Genomic DNA, 22,283 nt, shown 5'->3' on the forward strand with positions numbered 1-22,283 from the left:
GAGCAAAGCCATACAGCAAACATCACAGTATCTTGATGAGAGCAGCGGTTCTTCTAAAATCCGGACTTTTATTTTGAAACAACGGACGGACGTTCATTGTCGGAACAGCCAGAGCGCACCGAAAGGCTCTGTATCGATTCATGAGGTGCTTTTATTTTAATTGTTTGATTTTAAATGAGTGACAAAAGCGAGAGTAATGATGATCAAAGCAGAAATCGCAGCGTGGTGTATGTGTACAGTCCGGAGTACATCCAGACATGCGACTCGCTGTCTAAAGTGCCGAACCGGGTGAGATGAACTGCGCTTTACTTCACACACTCCCAAACACAATAACACACCTCTGGCTTCATGCAGATCCTTCATACTTAATATTATAAGTAGAGACATGAACATGAGGAAGAACCGCGTTTGCTCTAACGTTAGCTGGTGGGACATTTGTATGACCGTGGAACTCTTTTAACTATTTTGGAGTACGTTATCATATAAATACCATGGTGCAAGTATGTGTTAATCAACTAATACCAACTTGGGTAAAGTTGGTTTTATATTCAGACATTCGGACTTCCGCGATCAATAACTTTGTTAACATGCACTTAAAAAAGCCACTTTTGGTCAATTATCATTACCGACCATGATGAGCACAATTCAGAACACATTATTATGTCGAACTCAACGTTTTAAAGAAGCTGATAAACACGCTTACCCTCTATGGAGTTTCGTGACGTCATCGCTTATCTGAGGGACTATCTACAAATTACGTGTTTCTATTAAAAATAAATAAAAACACAACTGTTTTTATTTAATTGCCTCCAGATGAACAAGAACTGTGTTGATTTGTCGGTTTTAACAATGACATGATTTATTTCAATAGGTTTTGAAAGCATGGGCCAACTTCTCTGCAGCAAGTTGGAGCATGTAGTCTGGACCCTACAGAACATACTACAGCCCATGTCTTGCTGTTTTATTCACCTCTGTTTTTCTGATTTTAAGTATAATAAAGACTTAACAGTGTAACAGTGTTCTCCAGGTGTTGAATGAAAATAATGGCTAAACTATCTTGTATGTTTTTCTGTTTTATGACATCTTTGTTTAACATTAAACACAATTCATGTGCATTGATTGTTTACATTCCTGCAGAAATATCACTTTGCATGGTACTGAATCTATCAGATTATTGACAAGTACTCAGAACTCATGACAGCAAATACAATGTTGATTTTGGGTGAACATTTCTAAAACTATGGCAAAACTTTCTTCAAGATGGTTTATAAAGAATTTGTGCCTCACATATATATTAAATTTGTACCATCACTGTTTTTATGGGTTACCGCAATGACTTTTCCACAATCCACTTCAACAGCTTTTGAAAGAAGGAACCTAATGCTAAGTTGCAAAATATTTATTTGACCATAAATGACATACATCAAGTGTTTAATGTACAAGTATTAGTGTTAAAGATGTTCAAAAAGTACAGTACCATCACTGTATTCAATTTGTCTATTGACACCCCTTCAGTTATAACTTTTTAAAAGAGTCTCAAAACAAGTTGCTAAATAATTATCTGACCCTCTTCATCATATCAGGAGTACTGAAAGTACAAGTATTTGCTCTAAAAGATACATTTGCAGCATCCCTGTATTATACTGTATGTTTTTTTTTTTCATAGAGACACCCCCTTCAGTTCAACAACTTTTTTAAAAAAGGCTCACACTGTTACAAAACATAAATCATTATAAATATCTATCCTCTATAACATATCAGAAGTCTTGAAATTACAAGTATTTGCTCTAAAAGATACATTTACAGCATCTGTATTATTACAGGTGCATCAATAAATTATAATTTTGTGGAAAAGTTCATTATTTCAGTAATTCAACTCAAATAAATTCAATGCACATAGACTAAAGAAGTCTTTGGTTCTTTTAATTGTGATGATTTTGGCTCACATTTAACAAAAACCCACCAATTTACTATCTCAACAAATTAGAATACTTCATAAGATCAATAAAAATAAATAAATAAAACGTTTTTAGTGAATTGTTGGCCTTCTGGAAAGTATGTTCATTTACTGAACATGTAATCAATACTTGGTACGGGCTCATTTTGCTTTAATTACTGCCTCAATTCGGCGTGGCATGGAGGTGATCAGTTTGTGGCACTGCTGAGGTGATATGGAAGCCCAGGTTTCTTTGACAGCGGCCTTCAGCTCATCTGCAATATTTGGTGTCTTGTTTCATCTCAACAAATTAGAATATGGTGACATGCCAATTTATTTTATTCTTAAGAATTCTAATTTGTTGAGATAGTGAACTGGTGGGTTTTTTTTGTTAAATGTTTTCCACAACATTCTAATTTATTGAGATGCACCTGCATGTTTTTTTCTTCATAGAGACACCTTACAGTTCAATAACTTTTTACAAGAGGCTTACACCGTTACAAAACAAGTTGCTAAATAATTATGTGACCTTGTAGAACATATCAGAAGTGTTGAAATACAAGTATTGGCCATAAAACATTGATTTTCAGCATCCCTGTGTTTCTTCATAGACACACCATAACTTCACTTCAAGTTCAATACCTTTCCATAGAAGGCTCACACGGTTACAAAACAAGCTGCTAAATAATCATGTGACCTTGTAGAACATATCAGAAGTCTTGAAATACAAGTATTTGCACTAAATTATACATTTATAGCATCCCTGTATTCAATGGGTTTCTTCATAGAGACATCTTCCAGTTCAATAACTTTCCAAAGGAGGCTCACACCGTTACAGAACAAGCTGCTAAATAATTATCTGACCCTCTACATCATATCAGAAGTCTTGAAATACAAGTATTGGCCATAAAACATACATTTGCAGCATCCCTGTATTTCTTCATAGACACACCATAACTTCACTTCCAGTTCAATACCATTCCAAAGAAGGCTCACACCGTTACAAAACCAATCTGCTAAATAATCATGTGACCTTGTAGAACATATCAGAAGGCTTAAAATAGTAAGTATGTTGCACTAAATTATACATTTACAGCATCTCTTTATTCTATGGGTTTCTTCATAGAGACACCTTCCAGTTTAATAACTTTCCAAAGGAGGCTCACACCGTTACAAAACAAGTTGCTAAATAATCATGTGACCTTGTAGAACATATCAGAAGTCTTAAAAGTACAAGTATTTGCCATGAAAAGATACATTTTACAGCATCCCTGTATTATATCTTCATAGAAACCCGAATAACTTCCAAAAAAAAAGTTTACAACACTGTACAAATTGTGAGTAAAAAAGGGTTGGAAAGTACAATTGAACAAATAATCATAAACTTCTAGAACATATCACAAGTGTTTCTTAGTAGATATTTGCCCGTATCAAATGTTACAAAGTGAGACATTTTGAAATGTCATAGCCAGAATATTCCTCATTTTTGGATACAAGTCATAAGAGCTACACATTCCAAAAAAGCTGGGACAGGTAACAATAAGAGGAAGGCGAAAAGTTAAAAAACAGTATCATATAAGGAAGCAGCTGGAGGACCATTTGCAACTTGAAATAACAACATTTATAGCATGATTGGGTTCAAATGAGCCTCTTCATAGTTAACAGAGTGTCTCTCAGAAGTCAATAACTTTTCCAAAGGAGGCTCACATTCGTTACAAAACAAGCGGCTAAATAATAGTGAGACCTGTGAACATATCAGAAAGGATATCAAGAAGAGAAAAACTGCAAGTATTTGAACATAATCATACATCTACAGCATGCATAATATCTCATCCAAAGATTCAGAAAATCTGGAAACAATCTCAGTGCTTAAGGGTCAAGGCCGGAAAAACCATACATGGAGGCCGTGATCTTCGGGCCTTCATAGACGGCACCTGCATCACATACAGGAATGCTACAGTATCTGGACAAGCTCTACATACATGGGCTCAGGAATAAGTTTGAAAGAACAAGTATTGTCATAAAAAACAATTACATTTGCCATTATGGGTTTCTTCATGTGTTTCATTGGCTAAAACTCTACACCGTTCAAAAAAACTTCCATATCTCAACCTTTCCAGAAGCAAGGCTCACACGGTTCAAGTATTTGGGCCAAGCTGCTCAATTAAATGTGACCTGTGGCCCATAGTGGAAAGTGTTTCTGTGGGTATGTGACAAACAAGTTCACAATTTCAGCATCCCTGTAAACTTCTTCTGGACACCACCATAATTTCACTTCATAAAGAGGACCTTTTTCCATAGAACACACCCACACGGTCCTTTCCATAGAAGGCTCAAAACAAGCACAAGCTAAATAATCATGTGACCTGTAGAAATATCAGAAGTGTTAAAAGTTACAAGTATTGCCCTAGTGTTTACGTGTGGCATGGGCAGCACATCTGGAAAGGGGCTCACCATCATCTGAAAGGGTTATATCCAGAGTTCTAAAAAACATATTTGCTCCCATCAGACAGATCATGGGTCTCTTCATAGAGAAGACCTTCCATTTAATAACTTTCCAAAGGGAGAGCTCACACCGTTACAAAAATCAAGTTGCTAAATAATCATGTGACTGGTAGAAGAAGGATCTGAAGTGTGAAAAATGGCCAAGTATTTGCAGTCCATACATTTCACAAGCATAGAAAATTCTATGGGTTTCATAAAATAGAGGAAGATAAATCCGTTAAATAACTTTCCTAAGCGACAGCTTACAAGCAACAGTTAGAAGCCTGTTGCTAAACAATTAATGGGACAACATTCCCTATATCCTAAACTTTGAGCAACTTGTCTTCCTCAGTCCCATACACTTTGCAATACTGTATATAAAAGAAACACGGTTCCACAACAGTGGTAAATAATGGGCTTGTCCCCAACAACATTGAGAGTGTTGAAATGGAATGAATTTAAAAAAAACATTCAACTTATTTTCCCCACCTTAAAATTATACATTTTCTCAGTTTAAACCCTGTCCATAGATTGGTAAAGTAAATAATCATGACATTTTGTTTGAACATATCTGAATAAAATATTGAAGTATTTGCAATTTCAAATCACAGATTCTGTTTTCCACAATTTGGGACAGTGTCCAACTTAAAAATTGGAATCGGGCCGGAAAAGTTAAATGTTATATATATATATATACAGCTATATATATATTTTGCATACAGATATTTGGATAAAGTGGATAGGTAATATTGGGTTATGAAAACCCGTTCCAGAATAGTTGTCTAGAGTGGCAGTTAAAAAAAAGCCTCAAAAGTCAAGATGGGCAATTTTTAACCAAAGGAAAAATAGGCTATTTTGAAATTAAAATCATGGGCAATGTCAGATGGTCCTGAGTTACTCACCCTTAAAATTTCCAAATTTTTCAGTGTCATCTGTCTTTGGCCAAAATCATTCCAGTAGTGGCTGGCCACAAATCTCTGTCAGTCAAATAAGGGAACAAGGCATACAGTACAACATACACTCACTGAGGGCCACTTTATGAGGTGCCCGTAGATCTTCAGAACTGCCTTAATTTTTGTTGCCAGACGGCACTTGGAAACATTCCTCAGAGAGATTTTGGTCATATTTGACATGCACAGTAATGGAAATGCATTTTGCTGGAACAATCTCTGCGGAAGGGTTCCAGAAAAACATTGGGATGAAAACAACAGAGATTACATATAATACAGGAATGCTACATTAGAATAACTGCAGTGTTCAAAAACAGGTGTACTCTATAGGTCAAAAAAAAAAGCCCATCTAAACAGGAGTCCAGAAGCACAGGCGGTTTCTCTGGGCCAAGGCTCATTTAAAATGGACTGTGGCAAAGTGGACAAAACTGTTCTGTGGTCAGACAAATCACAATTTGAATGTGTTCTCTTTTTGGAAAATGGGACACCATGTCATCCGGGACTAAAGAGGACAAGGACAACCCAAGTTTGTTATATCAGCGCTCAGTTCAGAAGCCTGCATCTCTGATGGTATGGGGTTGCATGAGTGAGGGCTATGGCATGTTATATGGTGCAGCCATCACAGGAAAGTGCACCATCAATGCTGAAAGGTATATCCAAGTTCTAGAACAACATAGGCTCCCATCCAAGACCTTGTCTAAAAGCAAGGGAAGATCTTGCATTTTCCAACGTGACAATGCCAGACACATACTGCATTCAATTACACCATCATGGCTGCGTATGAAATTTCCAAAGGATCTGGGTACTGAACTGGCCAAGCTGCAGTCCAGATCTTTCACCCATAGAAAAACATTGGCGCATTCAAAGAAAGAGGAAGATGCGACAAAGAAGACCTAAGACAGTTGAGCAACTAGAAGCCTGTATTACACAAGAATGGGACAACATTCCTATTCCTAAACTTGAGCAACTTGTCTCCTGAGTCCCCAGACTTTGCAGACTGTTATAAAAAGAAGAGGGAATGCCACAGTGGTAAACATGGGCTTGTCCCAACTTTTTTGAGATGTGTTGATGCCATGAAATTTAAAATCAACTTTTCCCCCCCTTAAAATTATACATTTTCTCAGTTTAAACATTTGATATGTCATCTATTTTGTATTCTGAATAAAATATTGAAATTTGAAACTTCCACATCATTGCATTCTGTTTTTATTCACAATTTGTACAGTGTCCCAACTTTTTTGGAATCGGGTTTGTATATATATATATATATATATATATATATATATATATATATATATAGATAGATAGATAGATAGATAGATAGGTAAAATTATATTTATGAACCGTACTGAATATTGTACTAAGCATTAAACCTGAAATGAACTTGGAATTTTTAATTTCAAAGGAAACTAGGCTATGTTTGTATTTCATGGCACTGTCCATGGTCCTGAGGTTACCTGCACCTTAACATTTCCATAATTTTTCAGTGTCAAATGTCTTTGGCCAAACTTTTCCAGTAGTGGCACATCATCTCCGTGCAATACAGGACACACATACAGTACACATACACTCACTGGCCACTTTATGAGGTGCACCTTGCTAGAGGGCTGGACCCCCTTTTGTCTTCAGAACTGCCTTCATTCTTTGTTGCATAGATTCAAAAAGGTGTTGGAAACATTCCTCAGAGATTTTGGTCCATATTGACATGACAGCATCATGCAGTTGCTGCAGATTTTGCTGGCATCAGGTATAAAGCACTTTGAACAAACAGTTTATTTCCATGTTAGACACACAGAGATTACTTATAATCCCATCTACATTCTAAAAACTGCAGTGTCAAAACAGGTGTACTGCTCTGTATGTGGAAAATCAGAAAAAGGCCCAAACAGAGGAGCAAAGCACCTGGTATTCACTATGCCATTTCTGCTGTTGACTACTATATGTAAATTGAAAACAAGCGTTTTCACAACTACTTTTAACTATTTCTACAATTCAAATATATCACAACATGTCATATTTCCCTTCCAGATTCATTGTGTTTTTCATGTTCGGTGCCTCAACAGTAATGTGCCACCAGAAGAACAAGCATGGATTTGTGATTTGTGTTGGTAAGCTCTTATAGGAGCTTATGCTGAAAGTGTGTTTAAAACAGCAAGAAATGTGTCTTGCGTATTTGATATGTTATGGAATTACTTTTGTAGTGTTTGGTTTATGTTTGATATGGGTCTATTGGTGTATGCAAATTTCCAATGTGCTTATGTGTTGTTCTTTTTCATATTCATTAATACAACATATTCCTTTAGGCAGTACAGTATAATAATTCCAAGTCATTTTTTTATATGTATTTTTTTTTGTTGTTGCATTGTATTCATATTACTGATAATTGTTGTTAATACATTTTAGGGAAAGACTTTGTCTGCCTGGATCTCTCTCTGCATCACATATTGTTGTAGTGCATGATGTCTTCTGCTGGCCTTTTAAGTGAATGCAGTTTGTAAGAACTTACGTGGATTTGTGAAGGAGAAATTATTGTGACATTAGATATGTTGATAGTTCACTCTTTATTCATTATCTACAAAATACTACAAAATAAAAATGTTTTAGGTCTTTATTTATTTATTTATTTTTTGTTTAGCTTTATGTATAGCTGCTTTTCAAAGTCAACTAAATGTAATAAATGAGCCAATCCCCATGGTGTAGTGTGCCCCTTTGGAGTGTGCTTAATAACAAAGTGATTTGGGGTTAACTTTGGGCAAACACTGAAAAAGTATGGCAATGTTAAGGTGCAGGTAGCATCAGGACCACGGACAGTGCCATATATATAATATGATACATGGATGTTGTAAATGTATCTTTTAGAGCAAATACTTGTACTTTCAAGACTTCTGATATGATGTAGAGGGTCACATAATTATGTAGCAGCTTGTTTTGTAACGGTGTGAGCCTCCTTTGGAAAGTTATTGAACTGGAAGTAAAGGTAGGTGTCTCTATGAAGAAATACAGAGATGCTGTAAATGTATAATTTAGAGCAATTACTTGTACTTTCAAGACTTCTGATATGATGTAGAGGGTCAGATAATTATTTAGCAACTTGTTTTGTAACGGTGTGAGCCTCCTTTGGAAAGTTATTGAACTGGAAGATGTCTCTATGAAGAAACCCATTGAATACAGGGATGCTATAAATGTATAATTTAGTGCAAATACTTGTATTTCAAGACTTCTGATATGTTCTACAAGGTCACATGATTATTTAGCAGCTTGTTCTGTAACGGTGGTGTGAGCCTCCTTTGGAAAGTTATTAAACTGGAAGATGTCTCTATGAAGAAACCAATAGAATAAAGATATGCTGTAAAATGTATAATTTAGGGCAAATACTTGTACTTTTAACACTTCTGATATGTTCTACAAGGTCACATGATTATTTAGCAGCTTGTTTTGTAACCGTGTGAGCCTTCTTTGGAAAGGTATTGAACTGGAAGTGAAGTTATGGTGTGTCTATGAAGAAATACAGGGATGCTGCAAATGTATGTTTTTATGGCCAATACTTGTATTTCAAGACTTCTGATATGATGTAGAAGGTCACATAATTATTTAGCAACTTGTTCTGTAACCAGGTGGGAGCCTCCTTTGGAAAGTTATTGAACTGGAAGGTGTCTCTATGAAGAAACCCATAGAATAAAGAGATGCTGTAAATGTATAATTTACGGCAAATACTTGTACGTTTAAGACTTCTGATCTGTTCTACAAGGTCACATGATTATTTAGCAGCTTGTTCTGTAACAGTGTGAGCCTCTTTTAAAAAGGTATTGAACTGGAAGCGCAGTCATGGTGTGTCTATGAAGAAACTTTGGGATGCTGCAGATGACTGTTTTTATGGCCAATACTTGTATTTCAATACTTCTGATCTGCTCTACAAGGTCACATGATTATTTAGCAGCTTGTTCTGTAACCGTGTGAGCCTCTTGTAAAAAGCTATTGAACTGGAAGTGAAGTTATGGTGTGTCTATGAAGAAATACAGGGATGCTGCAGATGTCTGTTTTATGGCCGATACTCATATTTCAGGGCTTCTGATCTGTTCTGCAAGGTCACATAAACATGTCGACACTTGTTTTGTAGCGGTCTGTGCCACTTGTAAAAAGCTATTGAACTGGAAGCGCAGTCATGGTGTGCCTATGAAGAAACTTTGGGATGCTGCAGATGTCTGTCTGATGGCCGATACTCGTATTTCAGGACTTCTGATCTGTTCTACAAGGTCACATGATTATGTTGTTCTGCAGCTTGTTCTGTAACCGTGTGAGCCTCTTGTAAAAAGCTATTGAACTGGAAGTGAAGTTATGGTGTGTCTATGAAGAAACTCTGGGATGCTGCAAATGTTCGTTTTACGGCCGATACTCGTATTTCAGGGCTTCTGATCTGTTCTGCAAGGTCACATAAACATGTTGACACTTGTTTTGTAGCGGTGTGAGCCTCTTTTAAAAAGCTATTGAACTGGAAGCGCAGTCATGGTGTGTCTATGAAGAAATACAGGGATGCTGCAGATGTCTGTCTGATGGCCGATACTCGTACTTCAGGGCTTCTGATCTGTTCTGCAAGCTCACATAAACATGTCGTCACTTGTTTTGTAGCGGTGTGTGCCACTTGTGAAATGGTATTGAACTGGGAGCCCCGTAATGGTGTGTATATGAAGAAACTTTGGGATGCTGCAGATGTCTGTTTGACGGCCGATACTCGTATTTCATGGCTTCTGATCTGTTCTACAAGGTCACATGATTATGTAGCAGCTTGTTCTGTAACCGTGTGAGCCTCTTGTAAAAAGCTATTGAACTGGAAACGCAGTCATGGTGTGTCTATGAAGAAACTCTGGGATGCTGCAGATGTCTGTTTGAAGGCCGATACTTCTATTTCATCAGCTCTGATATGTTCTACAAGGTCACATAATTATTTAGCAGCTTGTTTTGTAACCGTGTGAGCCTCTTTTAAAAAGGTATTGAACTGGAAGTGCAGTCATGGTGTGTCTATGAAGAAATACAGGAATGCTGCAGATGTCTGTTTGAAGGCCGAGACTCGTATTTCAGGACTTCTGCTCTGTTCTGCAAGGTCACCTAATTATTTAGCAGCTTGTTTTGCTACAATATGAGACTATTTTGTGAAAAGTTATTGCACTGGAATTTGTGTCAATGGACAAATACATAGTGATGGTTCTTTTTGAACATCTACACTAAATACTTGTACATTACAGACTTGATGTGTTATTTTTTGTCAGATACATATATTGCTACTTAGCACCTGTTCCCTTCTTTCAAAAGCTACTAAAGTGGATGACGTGACATTGAGGAATCCCATAAAAATCAGTGATGGTCCAAATTAAATATATATGTGAGGCACAAATTCTTTATAAACCATCTTAAAGACAGTTTTTGCCATAGTTTTCTAAATGTTCACCCAAAATGAACATCCTGTGTGCTGTCAGGAGTTCTGAGTACTTGTCAATAATCTGATGGATTCAGTACCATGCAAAGCGATATTTTTGCAGGACTGCAAACATTAATCAATGCACGTGAATTGTGAGAGTTTCATGTTAAACAAAGATGTCATACAATAGAAAACCATAAAAGATAGTTTAGACATTATTTTTATTCAACACCTGGAGACCACTGTTAAGTCTTTATTATACTTAAAAATCAGAAAGGAGAAAAAAAAGGTGAATAAAACAAGATGTGGGTTGTAGTATGTTCTGTAGGGTCCAGACAAGATTTTCCAACTTGCTTCAGAGAAGGTAAGCCATGCTTTCAAAAACCTATTGAAATAAATCATATGTCATTGTTACAAGCAATACATCAACACAGTTCTTGTTCATTTTGAGGCAAATACATAAATAAAAAAGTTGTTTTAACTGTCATTAACTATGTTCAGGAGATTACACGTGATTTCCCACTTGTCTGAATTGTTACTACATTACAGTTCATGTACGTTCATTCTTTTTAAATTCCTAAACATCTTTTCAAACACCATCATTATAATGCCATTTTTATTGTGGCTAAAATAAATTCTACAGCATTACAAGTAAGTAAGTGTAAGTGATAACAATGTAAGTGATACTTGCTGGCACATCTGTAGTTGGCTACAGAATACTTGTCTGTTCGCACACAATGAAAAAACTCGAAAATTTTTAGCCGGTCCCTAACGAATTTCCAGCACTACATTGGACATTCAGCAGACATTCGCTTCTAAATATGCCCATAAAAACAATATTTGGCCATTTTGATCGATTTTGAAACCAATGAATTTGGTTCACAATGATGTCGCTGATTAGAATATGCCAAAAAAAAAAAAAACTTTATTGCACATATAATTTGAAAGTTATTGAACGCGGAAATGTGGGAAAAGTTGCGAATGTGCGAATATAAAACCAACTTTACCCAAGTCTAATACCATGGAATATATGGAAACACATTATTGAATGTATCTTCTGAAATCATCACAGTACCGTGGTACTACTAACTACACAGTATTGGTGTGTTTGTTTGTTTTTTAACTGTAATCTGGTTGGTTTTCTTTACTCTCTCTCTTTCTCTCACAGGCGAGTATGGTTCATTCATTGATTGAGGCGTATGGCTTATTAAAATACATGAGGTGTGTGAAGATTGTGCGAAATTGACAAATTCTCAGTATTTCTCAGTAAATAATGTTAACTGATGTTTATGTTATGTTGAAACTGTTGTGTGTGTGTGTGTGTGTGTGTGTGTGTGTTAGGGTGGTGAAGCCAGTTGTTGCTTCAATAGAGGAGATGGCCGTGTTTCACACAGACTCTTACCTACAGCACCTGCACAAGATCAGCCAGGACGGGGACAATGATGACCCTCAGTCTGGTGACTTTGGACTGGGTGAGAGCTGAATTCAGATGATTAGGCCCGTGATTACTCTACTACATGGCCAAGAGTATGTGGACAACCATTGTTTCTGGCTGTGTGAATTAAGACACAAGCATCAGTGAGGCACTGATGATGGGCAGATTGGCCCGGCTCGAAAGGCAATTGCATGACTTTTGCTCAAATTTTCATAAAGCAGGTGTTTTCAATGTTTTGATTACAACCCCCTAAAACATAACAAACCCCTTGCAAGAGACTCCTTTCCTAAAATATAAAAGCAGCTATATAGCTATATATTTTCATGTAAAAAAAAAAAAAAAAAAAAAAACTTATACTCTGTGATAAAAAATAATGTGATATATATATATAAATAATTTATTAAAAATCCCTTTTAGAATTGCACTCTATTCATTTACTAACTACTTGTTTTCTTTAAAAAAAAACCTAACACTGGCTTCTCTTCTTTTTTGTGTTCTATCTATTTGTTTTCTTTTTATGTATTTTACAATTAACAAAAAGCAAAAAAAGGCTTCTAGCTAGTAGTATCCCTTATTTAAGTGCATGCAGTTTCCTCTTGTTTACAGCAGAGGGCAGTATTACATTTGAATCTTTCTCAAACTTTCCAGTTATTCCAATCAGTGGTTCATTTTTGTACTGGATCACAGCCATGTGTAATTTAAATGCCTGACAGACTGACACTTCATACTAATCTCCAGGGTTAGATAATAGTGTTATTGTTTTTGAGGGCAAAACAAAGCTCTTGCCAAAGGATCTATTTAAATGTAGCTCGGAGTTTATTGTTCTTTCTCACTCTCCCGCTCCATCAGTATCTTTCTTCTCACTTTCCTCTCTACACCCCATACCATTGTCCCTCTGTGTTATCAACCCGCCTCTTGTCGCTCTCTTTTGTTCAGGTTATGACTGTCCGGTGGTGGAAGGTATTTTTGATTACGCCGCTGCCGTTGGAGGAGCCACTCTGACTGCTGCCCAGAATCTGCTGGATGGAAAGTGTGATGTGGCCATCAACTGGGCCGGAGGGTGGCATCACGCCAAGAAGTAATTCGGCACAACAGGCCTTGTGCCCACCCTCTTGTGTTTCACGTCCACATCAATCAATGAGATGCCAGTGGCATCTTTAACATAAGTACTAAGAAGTTCTGCATGCTTTGCAGTTTAAACCAAGCTCAAATTTTGATGTTACAGTTTGATTGCGGCAGCTTGTCATACAGGCTTGTTTACTGTAGATGAATGTGTATGTATGTGTCGGACATTGTTCAGTGGGTCACTGGAGCAGCTGATTGAATGTGTGTTGTTGTATAAGGATGAGGCATCTGGGTTCTGTTATGTGAATGACGCTGTTCTTGGAATCCTCAAACTGCGCCAGAAGTATGAGAGAGTTCTCTATGTGGATGTGGACCTTCACCATGGAGATGGTAATAACACTTCCATAACAATAACCATAACAGCCTGTTGTTGTTAATAGCATTTAACATGCGTCTTTTCCACAAGTAGTCCACAAATTGGCTTTAGATTTATATCTGACTTCCAAATTCACATTAACACCAAGAGCAAATGTTAGATGGGTCAGTGACATGACACTTATTTTTATTAGAAATTTTGAAAATGCAGTTCATATACACAGTGGTTTCAATGCACCTTTTCTATGATGAGCATTTAAAAAAAAAAAAAAAAAAAAAAAAAAAAAATCCAAATTAAACATCAAACATATAAATGTAACAAAGTCAGGTTGAAATAACTGTCCTGATATCATAGTTCTTGAATAAAAACCTTATCACATTGTATTGCATAACATTTTATTTTTATATCTTAAAAATACAAATCATGTGCTGCAAACAACATTCAGAAAAACTGCATACAACAGGAAAATATATCATAGAAAGGACCACTTTAGACCCTTATGACTGTGTGTTAAGGTCTTTAAAAATATAATGTAATTTTTGTTCATAGAAATGTTCTCAAAAATTTTATACCAGGTAATTTTGTACAATCTTTTATTTGTTATTGATTGACCCAGACATTTAGATAGTATAGCTCACATTTCTTGTTTGTGTTTATCTGTTATCAGTTCCGGTTATTTCTCAAATCCATCAGTGAAAAAGGGCACTTCCTCTAAGCTTTTACTCGGCCATAATTTAATATCCTTCCCATTGTTTCCTCTCCAGGTGTGGAGGACGCTTTCAGCTTCACCTCTAAAGTCATGACAGTGTCTCTGCACAAGTTCTCCCCTGGCTTCTTCCCAGGTTAGTTCGGCATGCCTCTACGCCTCAGTGAAGACCAGCACGTCTTTTAATTCCATTAATTGACAGTCATGTTTCAAGCCATGCCAGAGCTGGAGCTGCAGGCTCCACTCCAGCGCCCAGAGTCTGATTACCCAGCTGATAACAGAGACTGGAGCTCTGTGGCTTCTTGGAGACTCTGAGAGCCCCTTCAGTAGTTTAACAATAGCGCTTGGAAAGGTAACTGGCCAAATGCTCTATAAATGCAAGATGTAATGCGATTTAATTATTATTTACGTAATGGTTTATTCATGGATTGTTCTTGCCAAACACAGTTGCCAAGTGATCTTCCCAAATGACACATTCAGAATTCATATTAATTCATGTGGACATTCTTGGAATCGATTTTCTTAACATTAAAATAAAATTACAAACTCCACTCTATTCAGATGCTTGTAACAGAAACCTGACTGAATTGAGTACAATGCAAAAAAAAATTGGACTGTATGGTTTTGGCCAGAAGCAGAAGAAACTGCACAGTAATTGCCCTCTGAGTAAAGCGTAGTCTTTATTTTAGCCTGTCCACTTGCTGAGCACATGCTTTGCTCTTCACCGCAGCGGTAATACCCAAAAGTCCAACATAACAGAAACTCTTCTAAATCCAAATATAACATAGAACATTAAACACTAGCAAGTTCCCCCAATTTTTCATCTTCAAAAACATGTGAAATAACACTTCATTTCAACATTTCTTTCCCAGTCCAGTTCCATGTGTAGCATGCTGGGAACTGGAAATCCCCTGCACAGTTTCAGCAGTGGTGCGGTAACGCCAATTAAAATTTGTCCATGTCGCACAATTGGTTTAAATTTTAACAGACTGCACATCACGAAAATTAGGTTGAAAAATTGTTCAGTAATTATAATTCGGCAAGAATATATTTTTTGAGTATGAAAATGCACTGCAACAGCTTCATCTGAAAAGTACACTACCGTTCAAAAGTTAGGGGTCAGTAAGCTATTTTTAATGTTTTAGAAAGAATTCTCTTATATTACCCAAAGCTGCATTTATTTGCTAAAAATACATGAAAACAGTAATATTGTGAGATATTAGTACAATTTAAAATAACTGGTTTCTATTTTAATATATTTTAAAACGTAATTTATTCCTGAATTTTCTTCAGGTCTCACATGATCTTCAGAAATCATTCTAATATGCTGATTTATTGTCTTATTTCTTATTATCAATGTTGACAACAGTTGAAAACTGCTCATTGTTTTTGTGGAAACCGTAATGCAGTTTTTGATTATTATTATTATTATCTGTTTTTTTTGATGAATAGAAAGTTCTAAAGAACAGCAGTTATTATGCTATAATATCTTTCATGTCACTTTTGATCAAATTAATGCATAAATTCATAATAAAATGGATAATTCTTTCAAAAAATATCTTACTGACCCCAAACTTTTAAACAATACTGAAAATGACCACATCAGTGCTCAATAAAACTTCATGTAGATGATTCATACTAGCTCATCAGTTCTATCAGTCATATGAATGACCTTCAAACTTTAGGTTATCATTATGATTTTTTGCACAGGCACAGGTGATGTGACTGACACTGGGTTGGGTAAAGGACGCTGGTACGCTGTTAACGTCCCCCTCGAAGATGGCATCCGTGATGATCGGTACTGCCAGACCTTCAATAGGTCTGTAAATATCCAGTAACCAGCCATCTAATTAAGTTCTTTGCAATGTTTTGTTTGTCCTCATTGTACAGTGTACAGACATTATTTCTTTTTTGGGGGTTTCTTTCAGTGTGATGCAGGAAGTCAAAGCTCTGTTTAACCCTGAAGCAGTTGTGATGCAACTTGGAGCGGACACCATGGCGGGTGACCCCATGTGCTCCTTTAATATGACTCCCATTGGAGTTGGAAAATGTCTGAGCTATATACTGAACTGGGAGTTACCCACTCTGCTTCTAGGAGGAGGTTTGTGTCATTGTTTTTGTTGAATTGTTATTACACTCCCAAAAATAAAAATTCTGTCATCATTTACACACCCACATGTCATTCTAAAGACTTTTGTTCATGTTCTGGACACAAATGAATTTTTTTTTTTTTTTCTTTTAATAATAATGAATTTTTACATTTCACACAGTTTATAAAGAGTACGTAAAAGCAGTTTAGCTGTTTAATCCATGCCATCTGAAAAGACATGTTTGGTTTTATGATGAACAGATTTAATTTTTGCTTTTATTCATGCATTGTTCAGTGTTAAATGTGAATAAAAGCTGAAATAAAATTCATTCTGTTTAACCGCTTGATTCATATGAATTCCTTTTACATTGTCCTTTTGTACTTATTCATGCAAGTTTTGGTTGCATAAGACTTTCACTGGATGGGAAAAAAATTATGTTAGATCATTAAATATAAATCTTCATTTGCATTTTGAATGACGTGAGTGTGAGTAAATGATGACTGAATTTTCATTTTGGGTCAGCTAACATTTCAAAAACATATGTCGATAGACGTATTCAGCAGCGTTGCCTAAGTTTGTTCTCCCTTCATGCCTTAACAGTGACAACTACATCTTCTGTCCTTGTTGCCAGCTCTCTGACTCGGCCAAAAAGTTTATTAGTGTGTTGTTACTGCCAGGGGGGGTTGGGCTGAGAGAAGAAAGTGAACTTTTGTGATTTTAGCCCATTTTGAAATGAGCTCTAAGCTGCAGACCTGCCCAGCCAAGCTCTAGATGAAAGGTAGTAATTACACTAGTACAATGAAGCCCTTTTGCTGACTTGAATCCCCCTTCTCTCTCTCTTTCGTTCTCTGCGTATACAAATCTGCCTCTCTCTGTCCTTCTCAGGCGGCTATAACCTTGCCAATACTGCCCGCTGCTGGACCTATCTGACGGGGACCGTCCTAGGACAGACTCTGTCTTCTGAGATCCCGGACCACGAGGTGAGACCCCGCTCTCTACTTTCAGCAGCTGTATAAAACTCCACTCTCTCCTCCTCTTCCTCTTCCATTCCTGCTGAGTCACCCGGTCTAATCAAAGATGTCCAAGCACCTCTCAATAACCGGGTTTGTTTTCATGTGATTCAGGAGCAGGGAGGGGGGCGTGCGTGTGCACACCAGTGAAGGGGTCTTAACAATACTACTCTGTCCCTACAGGTTGACTGAGAGGGACTTGTGCTTTTCTTTCCTCAACTGTTTATGCCCCCTCTCTCCTCTTTCTTTTTCCTTGGAGAAAGAGAATGTGTGTACCCAATTCTGAGTGAGCCCTTTTAAGAGCTTTTTCAAGCTTTTTTGAGAAGCTTCTGAGGAGAGATGAAGGGCTGGAAAGGCCTTCTGGTTGGTCTGGGAGAGTTTGATATCTCTCTTTTCTTCCAGCTCACAAAGAAGGTCTTTTAATGTTTATAGAGCGCGTTTTCATGGTCACCGCAATAAAAGATGCCATTGTTTCAGCTGACATGACCTTCATGTTAACCTTTGACCTCTCCACATGGCAAGCAACCAAAATAAAGCAGTGTAGATAACCTCCAGGGTGTTGGTTGTGGTGATGATTAATACAGTGGAGCTTTCTGGAATATGTCAAGACTTGTTAATCAAAGATTTTCTTTTTCTGATGATTGTATTAAAAAAAAAAAAACATGGCACTACAAGTTACAATATTATTATGTAATGATGTCAAACTGTAATTGGCTCTAGAAGTCAATAACCCCTGCTGGGAGCAACTTCACCATCTAGTTATAAAATGCATCCTTCTCCATTGAGAGCCATTCAAAATTGCATATGCATTTTAACATTTTTCCTACATATATTTGGTACATTTTACAGTTTGTTATATTGGATGTTTTACTAAGGCCAGTTTTTTTTCGAGGACTCAAAAATGTGTGAAATGGACTTCCAAAATGTTTTTGAAAGAAGTCACATATGTTCACCAAGGCTGCATTTATTTAATCTTAAAAATACAGTAAATCAGCAATATTGTGAAATATCATTACAATTTAAAATAACAGTTTTCAGTTGTACTATTTAATTATATTATGCAATTATTCCAGTCTTCAGAGTCACAGGATCCTTCAAAAATCATTCTAATATGCTTATTTGGCGCTTATGAAATATTTCTTATTATTAACACAGTTGAAAACAGTTGTGCTGCTTAATATTACTTGGAAACTGTAATAGAATGTTCAAAAGAATAAGATCTTTTGTAAGATTATGAAAGTGTTTACTCTTACTTTTGATCAACTTAATTTGATCAATTTTTGCTGAATAAAACGATCAGATCAGTTTTTAAAAAAAGAAAATCTCACTGACCCCAAACTTTTAAACAGTATGTATTTTTCTATGTTACCCTTATTGATTTATTGATTGTTGTGAAATAAGTGGGAAAATATACAGTAATTATCTAGTGGTTAATACTTTTTTTTTTTTTTTTTATTATGTGCTTTGTAACTTTGGAAATCCTTTTTATAAATTCCTGGTTCTGCTCTCTTCATATTCTTTGGATGATGCAGAGTTCGTTCAGGTCTGTTTGTCAGTGCTGGCCAAACTGCTTATTGTCCATTGTGACTCTTATTGAAAACTGTTCACTATTCCTTCCAAGAATGTTTGTCCAGACTTCACCCAGTTCAGATCAGATGATCGTCAGTCAGTACCCTACAAAAAGTACCTCAAAGTCATTGACAAATGGGCAGTAATGCTGTATCTTGGCAATGCTTGCACTCTTTCAGCACCTTTTTTGGCAACATTTTTAATTCTTTTGTAAAACATTTTGTAGTTTAAAACCTTTAGAATTTAAACCTTATAGCTTTTGGTATTCATAGTTCATTACAATGTAGTCAGTGTACATGCTGTGGTGTGCTTATGGTCTTTGCCCTGATAATTATTCTGTTCTATTTAATGGTGAAAAGCATTTATTTGGTTCCAAACATTATGTTCTTCATATGACGGCCTTATGAACCAGCCCTTCCTAAGAACTCTGCCGAAGTCTGCCGGTCCACAGCATATTTGAGGTTTTAGGACCACCACTCCTTCTCCCCCTTCCTCTCATCTCCTTCTCATACCTCTTCTTTCTCTCTATAGCTTCTTTTCCTTTATTGTTCCCTCCATCGGCTTTTCAAAGCATGAAACATTCTTTCCTTCCCTCTTAGAGAGTGGAACCCCCATCTCCTTACCAGCACTGTTATTGTGTGTCCATCCCAGCCAAACAAAACACTATTTAACTGTAGTGTGAGTCCATAAAGACAAAGATGGGAGAGAGAGAGGCAGAGAGAGCGATAAGGATGTTAAAAGACAGAGAGGCATCCACCAATGGGGGTATAAAAAAAAAGATAGAAGAGTATTGCAGCGTAGAAGAAGCTGGGAAAAGAGAGGTGGAACAAGAAGCACTTTGTACCTGTGCAATCTCGCTCGCTCGCTCTCTCTCTCCCCTCGAGCCGGTCCAGCTGCTGAGACTCTGAGGCGGCTCGGTCTGGGTTCTGCCCTGCCAGGACTGCAAACAATGAAGACAGACTGGAGTGGAGGCATACAACGAGCTCATTCAGGCCCTGTCACAGACACAGAGAGATGAAAAAGTGAGGCTAATATAGACAGTCCTCTCACAAGGGAGAGTCCTAGGAAAAAAATGCAGAGCCTTTTATTTAGACCTGAATTGTTTCTCTTTAAGAAGCTGATGAATTGGAAAAGCTTGTGCTGTGCTTGGGCCAAGACAGCCCTGATATTGGTTTAAATAAACGCCATTGTTGGCACTATTAGCACCATTGTCTCCTTTTAATGCAAGACCACGGTGTGTCAATCTAGATACTTTCTGACAGCACTTTTGCACCAACTATGCATCTCTCTTCGATCTCTCAGCATATTTTGATTAAATCATTGCACAAACCTTGGCAAGATTTAGCTGATTGAGATGTTGTGATAGTCAGCATCTCTGGACACACAGTGAATTATTTACCTTGTAGGGTGACTAACATCACGAGACATGCAAGTCTCTGAGATGCTGTGGCATTAAAGTTGTTGTGTCACTGGGAAGTATGTAATTAAAGTTGTTGTGTAAAGGTGAAGTGTGTAATTTTTGTGCCACTAATAACACCAAATGGAATTCCAGAGAGGTTTCCCAGACACGTCTTCTGTTGTGCACGACTGTAATTATTCAATAAATCACCCATGCCCTAAACTCACAGTATTGATTTAGTTAGAATTATGCATAAGACGGTATGAAAGTTTTCATATCACAACTGCTAAAGCTATCACTGTTTATTATTACGGTACTGAATTACATTACAAATACAGTTTGAGAAGGTAAGCAGACATCAGTGTTGTTCTCATTGTTAAAAATTTAAGCACTTTTTTCCCCCAAATAATAAAAAAAACCTTGAACATTTAAATACAAAAAAAAACTGCACAAAATATGCTTAAAGTAAACAAATGTTTTAAACAGATTAAAGTGCAAAAAAACACTACTTTAAAGCACAACAGTGAAGAATCTGAACCCTTTCAACCAGTTTCTTTTCTGGGTTGACATCTTTTGTCCCAGATGAAAATGCAGACATGTATTGGTGTAAAAAACATTTGAAAATATGAGTGCTGTTTGATAAACTTTTTGTTTACAGGGTTTCTGTGATAATTCTGCTTTTCTAGAAGCAACACCTACTGTAAGAGAGTGAATTTTACCTTAATAGATGAAGCAGCGTTGCAGACTTTCTCAGTGTGACTAAAGCTTTTTTTTTTCTTGTCTAAGAGAATGAATATTGTAGAGTTGACAACTTAGCATTGTTGTTTACTGGCAAAAAAATCGAAATATCTGTGTTATAAAAAAAGTTAGGGATAGTTTCCCCAATAATGAAATTCATGTTGTTCCAAACCTGTATATCTTTCTTTCTTTAGTGGAACATAAAAAAAACAACCTTTTTTTTTTTAAATGTCTTCTTGGTCACACTTTATTTTAAGGTCCTATTCTTGCTATTAGCAAACCATTAACTATGACATTTGCCTCAAAGACACTATGACATTTGCCTCAACTCCTAATTTGCTGCTTATTAATAGTAAGATAGTTGTTAGGTTTAGATATTGGGTGGGATTAGGGATATAGAATAAACAGCCAATATTATGTGATTTATAAGTAGTAATAAACAGCCAATATGTTAATAATAGTCATGCTAATAAGGAATTAGTTAATAGTGAGAATTGGTCCCCACACTAAGTGGTAAGATAGTAATCTTCTTTTAAGTAAATGGTCACCAAAACAACTTGGTTACAAACATTCTTCAAAATATCTTTCAATACAAATTTTGCAATGTCAAGAGGTTGAGTAAATGATAACAGTTGCAGTTTTGGGTGAACTATACTGTACCTTTAACATTATCTGTATTGGTTAAGAGGACAGGAAAGTGTTAAATCTACAAAAAAGTTCCTGTTGATGGGCAGTTTGGCTAGACTGGGAATGTGTGGCTTTGTTCTGGTCAAATCTTATCAGCGAGTGGTAGGAAATTTGCTGTGTTTTTGTTTGAGTGCTGTCAGGGACTCAGCTCAATCCGCGGGTGGAAACAGCCCTCACTGCTCTGTGGCCAGTCAACATCTGTACATCCTCCTTTAAAAAAAAAAAAAAAACTTCTTTTCACTTGTTTCTGCCAAGTTATTTTCAGCACAGCCCAATGAAATAACAAACACCCAGAGCTCTGTTTCCCCCCTGCAGCCAGTCAGCCAGATAGACGTCTGATCCTCTCTCTCTCTCTCTTCTTTTATTGAGCTCCACTACAAATAAGAATTCAGAGGGGGGTTACAAGGAATGGACAATCTGCATCA

General features: G+C 36.7%; 1 protein-coding gene across 4 annotated transcripts in view; it reads left to right on the forward strand.

Moving 5' to 3' along the window:
• Nucleotides 1–50: 50 nt before the first annotated feature.
• Nucleotides 51–22,283, forward strand: part of LOC109093625 (histone deacetylase 8-like) — a 31,989-nt gene continuing 9,756 nt past the window's right edge. The window contains exons 1-10 of one of the 4 annotated variants that reach the window (XR_006155228.1): nucleotides 51–288; nucleotides 11,952–12,004; nucleotides 12,125–12,255; nucleotides 13,155–13,296; nucleotides 13,561–13,673; nucleotides 14,424–14,501; nucleotides 16,076–16,184; nucleotides 16,294–16,466; nucleotides 17,056–17,233; nucleotides 17,341–17,435. Coding sequence is in view for 3 of the 4 variants with exons in the window: in XM_042728277.1 (XP_042584211.1) it covers nucleotides 175–288; nucleotides 11,952–12,004; nucleotides 12,125–12,255; nucleotides 13,155–13,296; nucleotides 13,561–13,673; nucleotides 14,424–14,501; nucleotides 16,076–16,184; nucleotides 16,294–16,466; nucleotides 17,341–17,435 (1,008 nt within the window). In the remaining variant the exon portion in view is untranslated. Of the gene's footprint in view, nucleotides 289–341; nucleotides 501–11,951; nucleotides 12,005–12,124; nucleotides 12,256–13,154; nucleotides 13,297–13,560; nucleotides 13,674–14,423; nucleotides 14,502–16,075; nucleotides 16,185–16,293; nucleotides 16,467–17,055; nucleotides 17,234–17,340; nucleotides 17,436–22,283 lie in introns of those variants that run through there. The other 3 variants (XM_042728277.1, XM_042728280.1, XM_042728279.1) reach the window with 3 other exon arrangements.

This window comes from Cyprinus carpio, chromosome B7, assembly GCF_018340385.1.
Source record: "Cyprinus carpio isolate SPL01 chromosome B7, ASM1834038v1, whole genome shotgun sequence".
NCBI lineage: Eukaryota > Metazoa > Chordata > Actinopteri > Cypriniformes > Cyprinidae > Cyprinus > Cyprinus carpio.